Source organism: Taudactylus pleione, unplaced genomic scaffold (genome assembly GCF_031769625.1).
Source record: "Taudactylus pleione unplaced genomic scaffold, aTauple2 ptg000667l, whole genome shotgun sequence".
NCBI lineage: Eukaryota > Metazoa > Chordata > Amphibia > Anura > Myobatrachidae > Taudactylus > Taudactylus pleione.
This window is the reverse complement of record NW_028285069.1, coordinates 118,238-137,072: the sequence shown is the minus strand read 5'-3', so window position 1 is coordinate 137,072 and position 18,835 is coordinate 118,238. Positions and strand designations below refer to the sequence as shown.

Here is an 18,835-nt window from a genome sequence, read left to right as displayed (position 1 = left end):
CGTCACTGTTTGACATGGTGGAGTGTACCCAGTTTCACTCTGAAATTATAGTACTGGCCTTTACTTCCCCAGTCTTGTCTGCTGGTGTGGCCTCCTTGGATGTGGTACGGGCTCTACGAATTTAAGTTGACCGTACCAGTCCATTTAGGAAATCAGACTCTCGGTTTTGTCCTTTCTGGTTTCCATAAAAAGGGTTGGCCTGCCACTACGCTAACTTTGGCAGGATGGATTCACAGGTCTTCCTGTTCCATCCTCTATTAAAGCTCTTCCACTAGGTCTGTGGGTCCTTCGTGGGCAGCTCGAGGTGGCGGTTCAGCGGTGATTGGCAGCCACGTGGTCATCTGTCCATATTTTTGTAAGGTATTTTGCTTTTGATACCTTCGCCTCTCAGGATGCTTCCTTCGGGCGGCGGATTCTCCTTACAGCACAGGAGCGTCCCCACCCTTAAAGGATACTGCTTTGGGACATCAACAAGGTATCCTGTGGATACCCTATGGACCCTGAAGTAGAAAATATGAAATATGGTAAGAACTTACCCTTGTTATCTCTATTTCTACGAAATCCATAGGGTTCCACAGGACTCCCGCCCTGTCGCACCTGTACTGCAGATGGGCTTTGATCTGGTCACCGGTTTCTCCGTCTCCTTCTGGTGAGAATGTGTGTGTTCCAGACTTTCTTCTCTCTCTTTGTTCTCCTCCTCCGGCCTATGGCTTGTTACGAAACTGAATTGCCTTGGCTTGGGGGTGGGGTATAGGAGAGGGACCCTGGTGCATCCTGGGAGGCTGAAAATTTAACTCTGTGGTGTCCGTGCCTGACGTCATCACCTATATCCCAAGGTATCCTGTGGAACCCTATGGACTTCGTAGAAATCGAGATAACAAGGGTAAGTTGTTACCATATCTCATATTATATATATATATATATATATATATGTATATATATATATATAAAAAAATAGTCCTGTTTTTTACTATGGTGTAAAAGTTCCTTAATGATTGTGTAGACTGCGCAACAGACGCAACAATCGGACGCACATCTGTCGATAATTGACCATCCAAGCAATCCTATGGTCTCGCAGAATGGCTGGGGGGACTGAGACACCGTAACCATTTTTACTGTATACGGGATCACAGCCTGCAACACGCCACGGTCGCGACACACCTGCATCTAAGTCGCCGTTCCCCCTGTATCTGCATGTGTAATAGTATGTTACAGTGTCTGCGGCTGTGACACTGTAACGTAGCGTTTCGCATGCAGATACAGCCGCAGTAGCACACACTACATAGTCATGCCAGATATCATTTTAATCAGCAGAAGCTTCTTGTGCGTCCTACCTGCATCGTTGTGCGAATAAGACGCATTGGAAGGTAAAAAGTATCTCGAGACAGCATGGCGCGACTAGAAGGGCTGTTTAACGCACAAGGGCCCTGATTCAGAGCCGGACGCTCTGACCAGAGCGCTCGCTCTGAATCAGGGCCCACCTCCATAATTATGGAGCGTCCTCCTGGACGCTCGTATAGCTGTGGGTCACCACCCACAGCCTATACGAGCGTGCAGGTTGATGGCCGCGATGGTCTTGACCATCGCGACCATCGCCACTGCGAGCCGGAGCCTGCAGTTGAGTTTCTCAACCGCAAGGCCCAGAGTGATTTTGGCTCTTATCAGAGCCAAAATCACTCCCACTGACATCACTAGTGATGTCAGTGGGCCGGCTTCTGACGGTAGGCGTTCCCTTGGGAACGCCCCCGTCTGGGAGGCACGCCCACCAAAGGGGGCGTGCTGTCAATCAACATCGACAGCACGCCCCCTTTGATCAGACACAACGAGCGAAGGAAAGTCCTTCGCTCGTCGCGTCTGGCGTATGCGCACGACGGAGCTCCCTCCGTCGTGCGCATGCGCAGTGCACACCATCGACCCACTTGCGAGCGGACAGCCGCTTGCGAGTGGGTCTGAATGAGGCCCAAGGAGGCTATTTGTATGTGGACACATCTGTATTTGCAGACTTGTACCAAGGCCCTAGACTTGTGCACTACTACTTGGCTGCTGCTTGACGAGTGCAACCATGTATCCCAGGAGACGGCACCCTTACCCTGTTATTGCACCAGTATATTTATCTATATATCTAATGTATCTACAGTATATATATATACAGATGTGTCCTCATACATCTAGCCTCAATATGCCATGCAGTGCGACCTGCCTGGTATGAGGGAGGGGGGAGAGGTCCAGTTTAAGCTGCAGTGGGTTAGGTTTAGGCTGCGGGGGGGGGGGAAGGTTAGGATCAGGCTGCGGGAAGGGTAGGGAAAGGGGCAGGGTTAGGCTACTGACCGACAGGTGTCTGTATCCTAACCCTGTCGGCTTGCCGGCATCGGTATTCTGACCGCCAGGATCCCGAGCGCCACCATCCGGTACCAAACATAAAAATATATATATGTGTGTGCGCACAAGCATACGTCACATATTTTTGAAGTGAATTACCTGACCTCTGCCCCGAGATGAATTCATCATTGGTAGCTGCAGTCTGCTCTCTGAGTTAAAGGCATCTGAGGAAAGGTATTTGGACTGTATAATACATTAGGTGACAGCTATTATTTGCAGAATACGATAAGAAATGGAAAATATCTCGTGTTCTCAAGGACTCTTGTATCCGGCCTGTGGACAGAGAACACTTGCTGATAAGATGTCTGTATTCAGGTGGTGATTGCAAGTCATTCAGCACCTTATCTTACTCTGACCTTAATGGGTGTTATCTACAGCGGGCACATAAGTGGGCAGGTGGTAAATGTCCTGGCATAAAAAACATTTTTCTAACTGATGACAGCCTGTGCTCCTATCAGAATATAGAGAATCATTATCTATGGGTACATAAGCTCAATCAGTACATTTGTGGATGAAGGAATTGGTCAGTTGCCGCAGGTGTAGGTAAGTGGTGACAATATAGGAGCACAGTTCTAAGGCCGCCTGTGGTTTCCTGGCCGTGTAGTCAGTGTAGACACTGCTCACACTAATACAGTGCAATGAGGATGTGCCATATCCTGATGGTTTTCTCTACAAAGCCTTTAAGGGTGACCTGTGCTCACCAAGGGCCTCATTTAGGGCAAATCCAACTAGCCCTTGGCCAAACCATATTGCATTGCAGGGAGTCCAATTTAAATTTGCAGGCAAACTTAGATGGCCTGATTCTGAGTCACGCGAAAGTCTGAATGCAGCCGCATCTAGCGGTGGGTTTCTTTGTGCAAACTGCGAATGTGTCGTGGGCTACGTATGCAACTTTGTAAACCAACAATAGATTCACATTGTGCACATCTCAGTTGTATCTTAGCTCACTTACAAGCAGCAGATAGAGGAGGGTATGTTCCCTGGTATAACACACCAAGATGCCGCCATGCGTCACTGAACCGTGCGCACTGCTGATGTCATCACCTCGCTGAGTGTGAGCAAGGCTGAAGTCATCAACTCACTGAATGTGGGCAAGGATGAGGTCATCACTTCACTGAGGGCCTGATTCAGACTCGCTCGCAAGCTCTATGCGCTCGCAAGTGGGTCGATGGCCGGGCAGTGCACATGCACGGCGCGCGCACTGCTCGTGCGCGAGCCCCGGAGAGAGCGAAAAATCACTCACTCTGGTGCTCGCATCCAAAAGGGGTGGCTGTCAGTGTTGATCGACAGCTTGTCCCGTTAGGTAGGCGGGTCAGGGGGGGTGGCTGGCCAAACGGAGGCCTTCCCGACGGAACGCCTGCCGTTTGGGAGTGGCCCCACTGACATCACGAGTGAGCGAATGATGGGGAGATGAATAGGGAGAGAAACTACATGCAGGGAAGGTGTTGGTGATGGGTGAGAATCATATAAGAATGGAAGGTGGTTGGCAGTGAATAACAGGTAGGAATAACCAGTAGTGGGCAGATTATCTACTGGGGAGGAATAGGGGTGCTGCTGGTGATAAAAAAAATAATTAAGGGGCGGGCTGTGGTGATAAATGAATTTCAAATTAACAATGTGTATATATATATACTTTTCTATGATGCTTGCTTTTTGCATAGCATTAGCCATCGATGGTTAACTACCAATGGTCGATTATTTTGCTATCGATGGTGGAGAGATCCAGTGGTTTTACACCATTGATGGCACAGGGCAACGCAATGTTTTTTTTTCTCATTTGCCAGGAAGGGAAGCATAGCTCCACCACCCCGACATGACCTGCGTAGCCCACTCCCTGATTAGCCCGCTGCCTGGCAATTATTAAAGCAGGGATGACCATCGGTGGATGAAACCATCGATGGTTGTCATCCGTTGGTTTGATTCCATCGATGGTTAATCCACCGATGGCCATCCCTACTTTGGCATGCGCAGATGGCACTCATTGCCCCCTGCTGACTGCTCCCTCCAAATGCCAGTAGTGAGAAAATAATGCACACCAACATACACTGGAGGACAAAGGAGAAACTCTTAGGAAGGGCACCATAGGAAGACAGACCTGGGGATGAGGGCAGCACCAGGTAACTGCTGATGCACAGCAAAGTGTGCATCCCCCTGCGGCTGAGACACATGCAGGGAAATGTGCACCTGAAATAAAAGAGAGAGAGAGAGAGAGAGGAGAATAAGAGAGAGAATAAGATAGGGAGATGGGACAGTGGGTAAGGGAAGAGAAATGGAACCACTGCAGCTATGGGCACATTAGCTAGCGACCTGGTGAATGATAGGTACAAAATGTAGATTTATACAGAGATAATTTGCATTGAATGGAAAATATAAAGTTTACACCAAAACACAACATTTGGGAGACCATGTACCTGCCTGATGTAACGGGGAGGCCACCTGGAAATAACACGTATTTCATGCTGAGACTTAGGGGGTCATTCAGATCCGGTTGTTAGCGCCGATGCGCTCTGACCGGATCGATGGCCCCCCACAGAGCATGTGTACGCCGGCGCCGTCGTGCACATGAGTGAGACCCGCTACGACCGACAGCGCCGGTCGTAGCGGGTCTCGATCCAAAGGGGGCGAGCTGTCGATGTTGATTGACAGCTTGCCCCGTTTGGAAGGCGGGCCGGGGGGTGGCAGCCCAAACGGAGGCGTTCCCATGGGTGCAGTACAGCAGTGATAGTATGTTACATGTGTGCAGTACAGTAGTGAAAGAATGTTACATGTGTGCAGTACAGTAGTGAAAGCATTGTACATGTGTGCAGTACAGCAGTGATAGTATGTTACATGTGTGCAGTACAGTAGTGAAAGAATGTTACATGTGTGCAGTACAGTAGTGAAGGCATGTTACATGTGTGCAGTACAGTAGTAAAACCATGGTACATGTGTGCAGTACAGTAGTGAAAGCATATTACATGTGTGCAGTACAGTAGTGAAAGCATGTTACATGTGTGCAGTATTGTGGTGAAAGCATATTACATGTCTGCAGTACAGTAGTGAAAGCATGTTACATGTGTGCAGTACAGTAGTGAAAGCATGTTACATGTGTGTAGAACAGCAGTGAAAGCATGTTACATGTGTGCAGTACAGTAATGAATTCATGTTACATGTGTGCAGTACAGTAGTGAAAGCATATTACATGTGTGCAGTACAGTAGTGAAAGCATATTACATGTGTGCAGTATTGTGAAAGCATATTACATGTCTGCAGTACAGTAGTGAAAGCATGTTACATGTGTGCAGTACAGTAGTGAAAGCATGTTACATGTGTGTAGAACAGCAGTGAAAGCATGTTACATGTGTGCAGTACAGTGGTGAAAGCATGTTACATGTGTGCAGCACTGTGGTGAAAGCATGTTACATGTGTGCAGTACAGTAGTGAAAGCATGTTACATGTGTGCAGTACTGTGGTGAAAGCATGTTACATGTGTGCAGTGCAGTACAGTAGTAAAAGCATGTTACATGTGTGCAGTACTGTGGTGAAAGCATGTTACATGTGTGCAGTACAGTGGTGAAAGCCAGTAAAAGCATGTTACATGTGTGCAGTACAGTTGTGAAAGCATGTTACATGTGTGCAGTACAGTGGTGAAAGCATGTTACATGTGTGCAGTACAGTAGTGAAAGCATATTACATGTGTGCAGTACAGTGGTGAAAGCATGTTACGTGTGTAGAACAGCAGTGAAAGCATGTTACATGTGTGCAGTACAGTTTGTAAAAGCATGTTATATGTGTGCAGTACTGTAGTGAAAGCATGTTACTTGTGTGCAATACAGTAGTGAAAGCATGTTACATGTGTGCAGTACAAGTGTGAAAGCATGTTACATGTGTGCAGTACAGTAGTGAAAGCATGTTACATGTGTGCAGTACAGCAGTGATAGTATGTTACATGTGTGCAGTACAGTAGTGAAAGAATGTTACATGTGTGCAGTACAGTAGTGAAAGCATTGTACATGTGTGCAGTACAGCAGTGATAGTATGTTACATGTGTGCAGTACAGTAGTGAAAGCATTGTACATGTGTGCAGTACAGCAGTGATAGTATGTTACATGTGTGCAGTACAGTAGTGAAAGAATGTTGCATGTGTGCAGTACAGTAGTGAAAGCATTGTACATGTGTGCAGTACAGCAGTGATAGTATGTTACATGTGTGCAGTACAGTAGTGAAAGAATGTTACATGTGTGCAGTACAGTAGTGAAGGCATGTTACATGTGTGCAGTACAGTAGTAAAACCATGGTACATGTGTGCAGTACAGTAGTGAAAGCATATTACATGTGTGCAGTACAGTAGTGAAAGCATGTTATATGTGTGCAGTACAGTAGTGAAAGCATATTACATGTGTGCAGTATTGTGGTGAAAGCATATTACATGTCTGCAGTACAGTAGTGAAAGCATGTTACATGTGTGCAGTACAGTAGTGAAAGCATGTTACATGTGTGTAGAACAGCAGTGAAAGCATGTTACATGTGTGCAGTACAGTAATGAATTCATGTTACATGTGTGCAGTACAGTAGTGAAAGCATGTTACTTGTGGGCAGTACAGTAGTGAAAGCATATTACATGTGTGTAGAACAGCAGTGAAAGCATGTAACATGTGTGCAGTACAGTGGTGAAAGCATGTTACATGTGTGCAGCACTGGTGAAAGCATGTTACATGTGTGCAGTACAGTAGTGAAAGCATGTTACATGTGTGTAGAACAGCAGTGAAAGCATGTAACATGTGTGCAGTACAGTGGTGAAAGCATGTTACATGTGTGCAGCACTGTGGTGAAAGCATGTTACATGTGTGCAGTACAGTAGTGAAAGCATATTACATGTGTGCAGTACTGTGGTGAAAGCATGTTACATGTGTGCAGTACAGTGGTGAAAGCCAGTAAAAGCATGTTACATGTGTGCAGTACAGTTGTGAAAGCATGTTACATGTGTGCAGTACAGTGGTGAAAGCATGTTACATGTGTGCAGTACAGTAGTGAAAGCATATTACATGTGTGCAGTACAGTGGTGAAAGCATGTTACATGTGTGTAGAACAGCAGTGAAAGCATGTTACATGTGTGCAGTACAGTTTGTAAAAGCATGTTATATGTGTGCAGTACTGTAGTGAAAGCATGTTACTTGTGTGCAATACAGTAGTGAAAGCATGTTACATGTGTGCAGTACAAGTGTGAAAGCATGTTACATGTGTGCAGTACAGTAGTGAAAGCATGTTACATGTGTGCAGTACAGCAGTGATAGTATGTTACATGTGTGCAGTACAGTAGTGAAAGAATGTTACATGTGTGCAGTACAGTAGTGAAAGCATTGTACATGTGTGCAGTACAGCAGTGATAGTATGTTACATGTGTGCAGTACAGTAGTGAAAGCATTGTACATGTGTGCAGTACAGCAGTGATAGTATGTTACATGTGTGCAGTACAGTAGTGAAAGAATGTTACATGTGTGCAGTACAGTAGTGAAAGCATTGTACATGTGTGCAGTACAGCAGTGATAGTATGTTACATGTGTGCAGTACAGTAGTGAAATAATGTTACATGTGTGCAGTACAGTAGTGAAGGCATGTTACATGTGTGCAGTACAGTAGTAAAACCATGGTACATGTGTGCAGTACAGTAGTGAAAGCATATTACATGTGTGCAGTACAGTAGTGAAAGCATGTTATATGTGTGCAGTACAGTAGTGAAAGCATATTACATGTGTGCAGTATTGTGGTGAAAGCATGTTACATGTCTGCAGTACAGTAGTGAAAACATGTTACATGTGTGCAGTACAGTAGTGAAAGCATGTTACATGTGTGTAGAACAGCAGTGAAAGCATGTTACATGTGTGCAGTACAGTAATGAATTCATGTTACATGTGTGCAGTACAGTAGTGAAAGCATGTTACATGTGTGCAGTGCAGTACAATAGTGAAAGTATGTTACATGTGTGCAGTACAGTAGTGAAAGAATGTTACATGTGTGCAGTACAGTAGTGAAGGCATGTTACATGTGTGCAGTACAGTAGTAAAACCATGGTACATGTGTGCAGTACAGTAGTGAAAGCATATTACATGTGTGCAGTACAGTAGTGAAAGCATGTTACATGTGTGCAGTACAGTAGTGAAAGCATGTTACATGTGTGTAGAACAGCAGTGAAAGCATGTTACATGTGTGCAGTACAGTAATGAATTCATGTTACATGTGTGCATTACAGTAGTGAAAGCATGTTACATGTGTGCAGTGCAGTACAATAGTGAAAGTATGTTACATGTGTGCAGTACAGTAGTGAAAGAATGTTACATGTGTGCAGTACACTAGTGAAGGCATGTTACATGTGTGCAGTACAGTAGTAAAACCATGGTACATGTGTGCAGTACAGTAGTGAAAGCATATTACATGTGTGCAGTACAGTAGTGAAAGCATGTTATATGTGTGCAGTACAGTAGTGAAAGCATATTACATGTGTGCAGTATTGTGGTGAAAGCATATTACATGTCTGCAGTACAGTAGTGAAAGCATGTTACATGTGTGCAGTACAGTAGTGAAAGCATGTTACATGTGTGTAGAACAGCAGTGAAAGCATGTTACATGTGTGCAGTACAGTAATGAATTCATGTTACATGTGTGCAGTACAGTAGTGAAAGCATGTTACATGTGTGCAGTGCAGTACAATAGTGAAAGTATGTTACATGTGTGCAGTTAGGCCTGGGCACTAGTTATATCTAGAAACAAGCAGATCAGTTGCTTCTGCACAAATTCAAATCAACCCCGATCTCCCTGACACCTTCATTAATATACAATTGTTTTATAGACTTGAACAGTTGCCCCTTTTATATTACTTCCACAAGGTAGAGCAAGTATAATATGCTCAGTGATATTCCTGATGATATTTGGGAGTCAGGGTGCCCCTCTGGTACACTAGTGACTATAGATGTACTATAGGATGAAGACTCTGCCTTTCTACATCATAGGAATGATAGAGACCCACATAATCATAGCTGTAATACTGGCATCATGCCAGGAGAGGGCAGCACCCATCAGCCTCTCTCTGTACCCGGTGTTTATGTACTGCCCACTCTTCAGCAATGTGTCATACTGCAGCTGTGATGAAGTGCTTGGATCACGTATGAACTGCCATAAGGTTCTGTGGGTTTTGGTCGTAGCCCTTACTCGCCTGAGCTGTGGACGTTAATATAGCGCTGATTTTGTTGTGATCTATATAGAGATAGTTATCAAAAGAACTGGCAGTGTCCTGACAGTGACATGAGTTGTCATGGGGGGAAATGAGGAATAATCAATTACCCAGAAGGTAAAATAGGGAGTGGTGCTGATATAACAGGGACAGTGTAGGTGTTGTTAGCCTGTAGTTCCAGTTTTATGGAATGTAAACAATAGCAGCATTAATAAGATGGGTGACATTTGCCCACTCAGGCCTTCACACTAGCAATGTTTCCCGGGTAGTAAGTTCAACAGATGAGGGCTGGTCTCCTGACAGTATACAGTAGGCCAGTCTTAGATTACATACAGCAGCAATTAGCCTGTGCAAACCATTTCAGTAGGCGACAATTTGCTTATACTACCCCAAGCCAAATTATTGGGGTGGGGTCAGTTCTTGTTTCTAAATAAAGTTACTTTTGTTTGCGCTTTTAGGTTTCCTTTTGTGCCCCTTCCTTAAATACAGCTTCTCCCTCACTTGATTATCTCTCTTCCCCAGTCATCAGAAAATTTTATGATGTTGAGGATTGCGTTAATGGTTCCAAGACCTCTTCGGTCTATTTGCGAATTGATCAGGATAGCGATACTATACTATTTTTACTAATTATTTATCTCTGCAAGGGGCTGACCTTATTCGTACACAGATACACAAAGCGGTTTGTCGCATCTGTCTGTGATTAAGACACATTTTCAAGGGAAAAGGACGCTCGGCTCAAGCCAAGTCAGACGGGTCCTGGCGCGCTGAGAAGGTCTGTTTGACTCGACTGCAGCAATAGTGTATAAGGACACATCTTTATGTTGTAAAGGCAATGCAAATATTTAAAGTATAGATGTGTCCACATACATCTATCCAGTGGCGTCCCTCCCCGCGTTGTCACCTGGTGCAGCCTCCAAAAAGGGGGTGTGGCATCGTGGGAAGGAGGCGTGGCCAAGTGCCCCGAGCCCCGTTGTCCCGTGCTTTATACCGGGGGGGGGGGGGGGGGGTGCAGGAGGTGCGGTCTGCCCTGTCCTGTGTGCAGTGCCGGCTCCCTCACAGTGTCAGGAGCCGAGTGCTGAACTTAATACTACAGTGCAGCACCCAGCTCCTGTCACTGAGGGGGAGTCTGCACCCCCCCCCCCCTTTGTAACGCCACTGCACCTATTCTCTGTGCGCTGCAAGTAGCGTTACACATAACATGTGAATGCCGTGTGACTCGGTAGCTCCGAGCGTCTATTCGCATCACTTCTTACCTTCAAATTCCGATTTATTTGGATAAACACAGAAGCAGCTTCTTATTAAAGTGATATGCGGCATGCCTATATTCTGTGTGCGAAATGCTACGTTACAGCGTCAGCAGCTGTGACACTGTAACGTAGCGAATCGCTTGCAGATAAAAGTAGCGTTTCGCATATCATTTTAATCAACAGGAGCTGCTTGTGCATTTGAAGGTAAAAAGCCATGCGAAAAGACTCTCGGCATTACCGAGTCACGGCATGGCGAGAAGAGCTGTTTACCGCGCAAGGAGGCTAGATGTATGTGGACACATCTGTATTTCCATGCCATTATGGTAACCTCCTCCAAGAACCTGTATTCTTTTAGATTTTGTCTTTGAACAGCCAGATCTGTCTCCTTATGTTTTTGTTTTGCCGACATCTGACATTTCTATAACTGTGTCAACCACAGTTATTACACTTGTCTGACCTTTATGATTCTGTTGTCTCAATGTATAGTTTCCCTACTGTCAGGGCCGACGTATAGAGCACAGACAAGGACTTATTACTTCCTGCCTGTAAAGCTTGCACATGACAACAGCTAATTGAATATGTTCTGCCCAGGTCTGTGCAGTGATCCTGGTATAAACATTATTAGGGAGGTCTCTGAACTTAGGGATCTTACCTGAATGACATCTGACATTATCGCTGTATTGTTGTCTGGGATCCTAGATGGTTCCTGAAACACGACAGGAAAGTGACAGCATAAAGCAGCCACTGGCTCAGCATTTTGTTCTCCATTGTGGTTGTAACATTGGGCCCGTTTCATTAGTGATCACAACTGCGATTCTGCACGCAATCAGCCGATTGCTGTGTTCTACGTGCGCATTGCAGAGTGCATGGGCGAAGACTCCACTGCGAACGGGACTGCAGTGACTACGCAGACCATCGCAGAGTGATTGACAGGAAGTGAGCGCTTGGGGGTGGTGTCTCAGGGGAGGTCGGCGAAAAGCAGGCGTGCCAGTGCGTTTGAACGCCATTACAGGGGCGTGCATAAATTAGCCACTGCGATGCCATACGCAGCTTGGGCTTTCACTGCGTGCGATGAGGTTAGCAATTCCTGAGTAAGGTCAGACCTTGTGCAAGTGTGCGTGAGGCTCCGATTGTACTCGATGTTACCGATGGTTTCGCAGTCTTGCTAAGTATTACGGATGTGTGTGTAAGGTAATGTGGGCGTCCTTATATTAGGGTGCGACGGCATAGCGATTGCAATCATTAGCATATATTCGCAGTGAGACTGCCTGCGTAAGTCTTTAGGAATAGCCCCATAAATAGTCTCAAGTTTACGTAATTGGTTTTAGGTGGTGACCATCGGAACTGCGAGTAAAAGCCTGCGGTTGAGTTTCTCAACCGCAAGGCCAGGAGTAATTTTGGCTCTATCAGAGCCAAAATCACTCCCACTGACATCACTAGTGATGTCAGTGGGGCCGGCTTCAGACGGTAGGCGTTCCCTTGGGAACGCCTCCGTCTGGCAGGCACGCCCACCAAAGGCGGCGTGCTGTCAGTCACCATCGACAGCACGCCCCCTTTGATGAGACACTCCGAGCGAAGGAAAGTCCTTCGCTCGTCGGGTCTAGCGCATGTGCACGACGGAGCTCCCTCCGTCGTGCGCATGCGCAGTGGGGAACATCGACCCACTTGCGAGCGTACTGCCGCTCGTGAGTGGGTCTGAATGACCCCCAATATGTTTTACTTTTATTTTATAAATATATGGTAAGGATGCAGCAAAGCCTCTTATTAAAAACCTGGTAGCCTCCCACTATTTGTATCAGTTTCATCACTAAAGGTCTGATTCAGAGACGCACAAAATGCTGATATTTGCGCATATTTTTAAACTGTGGATATATCTCAGTCGCTAAAAAGTTGCACAACACATTTGTCCCATGGTGTGTATACACAGAGGCGCCGTTGCAATTGAGATGCGCGATCTCCGAAATATAATAGAAATATGCTGGGCAAAGACTGGGAGGTGGCAATTCAGACGCACATAGGCCCTCATTCAGAGCCGCTCGTTAGCGGCAGTACGCTCGTTCCGAGCGATGTTTGCACATCTGCGCATGCGTACGCTTTTTAGTACGCATGCGCGAACCAGTCAGTGCGGCCGAAAATCCTTTGTACGCTATATAGCGAGTGCCTGCTATTTTGAGTGACAGAATGAGGCGTATGTGGGTGGTAACAGGGGAAGGTGCTTGAAAATGGGGAGTGGAGATCTGAACGCAGGCGTGCTTAAAGGTCAAAACGGGCGTTTTATGGGTGTGTATATTTAAAACAGCAGCGTCATTGACCACGTCACTGGGTTATTTTATAGCCAGAACTGCTCGCAAATTTGTGGTAGCAAACACCAACCACAAGAATAGCGAGCAGTTCATACGCTGGTCGATGTACTCGATTAATCTAATAAATAGCGGACATGACGTAGGATGCGTGCGGCCAGGGGGCGTTTTTAACAAATAAACGAGCGTATGTTTTGCTCGTTCGTTCAGACTTAGAGGTGTGAACAGACTGCAATGTGCGTACGGATCATTTGAATAGCCACCCCTTGTTTTTAAACGAACGACCGCAAATAGCGAACGGCTCTGAATGAGGGCCATAGTTCCGTCATATGGGCGTGTTATGGGACTAGTTGCGTACGCAGACACTATATGGGGGTCTATTTACTAAGCAGTGTTAGGAGACAGAGTGAAAAGTAATAAGGTGCCAGTCAATCAGCTCCTAACTGTCATATTTCAAACACAGCCTGTGAGATGGCAGTTGGGAGCTGATTGGCTGGCACCTTATCACTTTTCACTCTTGGGGGTATTCAATATGGGAGCAAAAACATTGTTTTTGCGTTAATATCGCACCTATGACGTCATTATCGCAGGTTTTAGTTTTACACCGTATTCAATTTCAAAGACTTTTCTCAGGTTCGAAAAGTCTATGATAAAAAAACGGGGATAACTTTTCACCATTGAATAGGTGTCGAAAAAAAGTGCAGAATTGGGGTTTAGGGGTACAGGCTTAAAAAAAATAGCCTGCACCCCTGGGAATGACATTTAAAAAAGAACTGTGTCAAAAAAAAAGTTTTAAAAAAAAATAGGGACACCCCAAAAAAATTATTTAAAAATTGGGGTGAAAAAAAAAATGGGAAAAAATTGTTTAACAATAGGGAAATAGGTTCAGGGCTATTCTGCAAGTATGCGGCAGGTGTTTTCTAGAATAGATTTACAGCGGCAGGTGCACAATTGCAGAATTTTTAAAAACTTACTTTAGGGACATCAAAATATGCTAGTACCCATTTTCATGTACCCCAAATTTTGATGGGACCACTTAAAAAAAGAAAAAAATAACTTAAGTGCTTTTCTGCAACTCTTCTTCAATGTCGGGAAAAAACACCTGCTGCGGCTATTTAACTCCCCGACTTTAATTTAAAGGCTAAAACGGGGGTACACATAGTGATCCCCCATGTTTTTACAACTTTAGGGGGGTCCTACAATTTTTTTACGGAAAATTTCTTAACTTTACGCAAATCCCACTTTGCAGGCTCCCGTTTTCGTTAGTTTCATATTGAATACGGGGATATGCGGGCGCGCGCCCCATACTTTAACGCAGGTAAAAGCTCCGATATGAAACGTAAACTTCCGACAGCGAAGTTTACGTTTCATATTGAATTCCCCTCTCTGTCTCCTAACACTGCTTAGTAACCCCACAATCGCTCACATTGCAGGCCATACTTGGACGGAGACTCTGCACCTAGCATGGGGCTGGTGTAAGTTTCCTAAAGACGCACCAATCGGAATTTCAGCATCTGGAAATGTTCAAAGTGGGTGTCTCCAGGCACACACACAGATGTGCACCAGGGGAAGGGCTTGTATTAGCATTAGCAAATAGTCACAGAGGGAACTACAGCAAAAGACGCTAAAGCGGTCGTATGAAGCGTGCAACTTTAAATCAGCCCCATAGCTTCTAATATTTAGATAATGATCTGGAACTATAGGTCAGGAGTTCATTTTATTAGGATGTGTACAGCTGTGATGCTGACGCCCTGTATCACTCAGCTGCCACAGCCACATTTTGATAGCAAGTTGCAGTAATAACTTGAATTAATAGACCTGCTTAGGGTCAATTTACTATGTGAGAGGTTTTTTAGTTTTCCCCGCAAGATTTAAAATGGAAATGATATTAATTTGTGAAACATGCCTGGCTTTCTGTGCAATATTATTGTCATTCTAAGTCCCACCAGCAAAACCCCAGAAAATCTGCACTTTTAAAAATCAGACGCTTAGTATATATGCAGATGTGTCCTCATACATCTAGCCTCAAAGCACCACATGGCCGGGGGATGCCTCCTGTGCGACTCTGCTGGTGCCGGTTGTCTTTTTTTGGGTCTTTTTTTCTTTCTTTACAGAAAATGCGTCTTCGTCGCCATGTGAAGCAACTAGGGCGCACCAGGAGACTGTGCTAATTAATTTGACGGAGCTCGCAAAAATCCGCAACCGCTGCATTTTACAGTAGCACTTCGTATATATAGATTCACAGACTATTCACAGACTAAGGGGTAAATTTACTAAGATTTGCGTTTGGGCAAGATTGCAATCTCGGGTGAGTTTAGGCTAGTTTTTCGTCTCGCTAATTTACTAAACGCAAACTGGTGAGTTTGGGAGAGAGTTCTTTAATCTCACTCGCAAAACTCGGGTGAGATCGCAAACTCGATTCTTCTCACCATTGGGCAAGCTCAGAAGTACTTTTCATGAAAAAGATGCTGTTTGCAAATTTACTAAGGGGTACATTTACTAAGATTCGAGTTTGGCCCAAGTTAAATTAATGTCGCTGGATCTCACCCGAAGTCGGGTGATTTTAACATTATTTAACTCGCAAATCGAGTCGGTCGATGGTGAAGTGGATCAAGATATCTCCTACCCCCCAAAAAGCATAATCAGCCCCGGACTGGTCAGCCAGTCCTGGTTCCATAAATGACAGGGAACAAAACGAGTAGGGTTCCACTGTACTTTAGGAACCAGCACCTGGCTGCAGGGCCAGTGCTGGTTTTAAATATAGGGGGGAAAACATTGCGTAGGGGACCCCCTATATTTTAAACCAGCACTGGACCCAAACCGACCGGAGTGTAATGCCACAGCCAGGAGATCCTATTAACGTGAACATCTGACAGTAGGTAAGTATGTGTGAGTGAGGTAGGTATGTAATAAAGCTCTACTATATGCGGTTTGTGTGTTCTGTCTTCTTTTAACTATTTATTTTACAGTTGGAGTACAGGTGCTGGCAGTTGTAGTTCCACAAGTGCAGAAGGGCAGGCCTGTAGTTCCACTATAAAATGCAATAGTTTAATACTATTTTACACTTTATTACCCCCCGTACACACAGCCCAGGGGTGCGGGGAAAAGCCCCATGCTTCAGACCAAGCCTGGGGTTTCGGGAGAAGGGGGACCCTTTTTTTAGTCGGTTTGGGTCCAGTGCTGGTTTTAAATATAGGGGGACCCCCTACGCAATTTTTCCCCCCTATATTTAAAACCAGCACTGGCCCTGCAGCCAGGTGCTGGTTTCTAAAGTACGGTGGAACCCTACTCGTTTTGTTCCCCATCATTTGTGGAAACATGTCTGGCTGACCAGTCCGGGGCTGGTTATGCTTTTGGGGGAGAACCCTACGTACATTTTTTTTAAAATGTAACCCTTTTACAGGTATAAAACACAAGCAGCCTTCACATATCTCATTGATATGTGCAGGCTGCTAGCTCTGGAGAGATTTGCAGAGAGAAAACACTGCAATCTCGGGTGAGTAATCTCATCTAAACTTGCAACTCGAGGGAGGTATCTTGATCTGCATCACCATCGGAAAACTCACTTTCAGCTAAACTCACTTCTTAGTAAATTTGCGAGATGAAAAACTGGAAAATCACCCGAGATTCGGCGATGCAAATCGAGATTAAAATAAAAAAAAAAAAACTTTACTAAACTCGAATCTTAGTAAATTTACCCCTAAGTGTTGCATATCAAATTAATCAGCTCAGTCTCCTGGTGCATTGTGACAAAGACGCATTTTCAGCAAATAAAGGCCCTCATTCAGAGCCGTACGCTCTGAGCAGAGCGCACGCTCTGAATGAGGGCCGCCCTCCTTAATTATGGAGCGTCCTCCTGGACGCTCGTATAGCTGTGGGTCACCACCCACAGCCTATACGAGCGTGCAGTTTGATGGCCGCGATGATCTTGACCATCGCCACTGCGAGCCGGAGCCTGCGGTTGAGTTTTTCAACCGCACGGCCGGGAGTGATTTTGGCTCTATCAGAGCCAAAATCACTCCCACTGACATCACTAGTGATGTCAGTGGGCCGGCTTCTGACGGTAGGCGCTCCCTTGGGAACGCCCCCGTCAGGGAGGCACGCCCACCAAAGGGGGCGTGCTGTCAATCAACATCGACAGCACGCCCCCTTTGATCAGACACAACGAGCGAAGGAAAGTCCTTCGCTTGTCGCGTCTGGTGCATGCGCACGACGGAGCTCCCGCCGTTGTGCGCATGCTTAGTGCACAACATCGACCCACTTGCGAGCGGACAGCCGCTTGCGAGTGGGTCTGAATCAGGCCCAAAGACTCAAAAAATACGCCAGGTGCTAGCAGAGCGGCTCGGGACCTGGGCGTTATACAGCAATGGTGAGGACACATCTGCTCTTTAGTCTGAAATGACTGATAACTGGAAACAGTAACTGCATAGTATATGTAAAGTATTGAGCACCGTATTTTATATTTTTATATTTATGAAAGTTGACTTTAGGTGTTGTGACCCTTTAAATCTCCTGTATCAACTGCAGCTGTTATTTTTGTTATTTCTCCACTACAGGCGCCATTGAGAAGTGGCAGAAGTGCAATAATGAGCTGCCGGCCCGCATTATCATCTACCGTGACGGTGTCGGGGACGGGCAGTTACAGATGGTTGTGGATTATGAAATCCCCCAAATACTTGGCTACTTTAAAGAGACCCGGACAGCTTACAGGTACGGGCACTGCATGGGCCAAAGTGGCATTTACGTTCCTGTGTTTGTAAGTGGTGTAACTATAATAAGCAAGCGGCCTTACAGACAGGAGCACAGCGAGATAATTCATCTTTATTTTTACCGCTGGACCTTGGAGCACGTCCCAGCGCACATCAGTGTTCCCGCTTTCTCTCCGTACTCGGGAGCAGTCTCTGCAAACATAAAGGGCCATATTCAATATGGGGCGAAAAGTCCGCCGATTACATAATTTTCTCCTATTTCCAATATCCCCGTATTCAATTACATTGACTTTTCGCCGGTGCGAAAAGTCTATGTTAAAAAACGGGGCTAATTTTTCGCCAGCCTTTTGCTGGCGTAAAAAAGTGCAGAATTGGGGTATAGGGGTGCAGGCTTAAAAAAAATAGCCTGCACCCTTGGGAATGCCCCCTTAAAACGGTCTGTGTAAAAAAAAAAAGTTTAAAAAGAAAATAAGGACACTCCTAAAAAATTAGTTCAATTTTGGGGTTAAAAAAAGTAAATTATGGGAAAAAATTTTAAACTAATGAAATAAATTCAGGGGGTTTCCCAAGAATGCGGCAGGTGTTTTAAAGAACGCGGGTGGTAGCAGCAGGTCATTTTTGAAGAATTTTAAAAATGCACCTTAGGGACTTAAAAATAGGCTTGCACCCATTTTCATGTACCCCAAATTTGATGCACCTACTTTTTTTTATAAAAAAAAAAAGCTAAGTGCTCTTCTTCACCCTTTCTTCCCTGTCGGGAAAAAACGCCTGCCACGGCTATTTAAAAACCATACTTACCTTCCACAGGCCAAAATGGGGGTACCCATAATGATCCTCCATATCAGAACATCATTAGGGGGGTCCCTGGATGCTTTCCCAAAAATGTTTCCGATACCTTTCCGCCGGGTCCCGCTTTCGCAGCTTTCAAATTGAATACGACGATAAAACAGGCGCGTGTCCTATACTTTATCCCCGTCAAACCTCCAATATGGA

At 45.4% G+C, this 18,835-nt stretch overlaps 1 protein-coding gene across 1 annotated transcript in view; it reads left to right on the top strand.

Moving 5' to 3' along the window:
* PIWIL4 (piwi like RNA-mediated gene silencing 4) overlaps window positions 1-18,835 on the top strand; it is a 273,504-nt gene that overhangs the window by 221,315 nt on the left and 33,354 nt on the right. Inside the window, exon 17 of the mRNA XM_088455729.1 lies at window positions 17,690-17,843. Coding sequence (XP_088311855.1) covers window positions 17,690-17,843 — 154 coding nt within the window. The remainder of the gene's footprint in view (window positions 1-17,689; window positions 17,844-18,835) is intronic.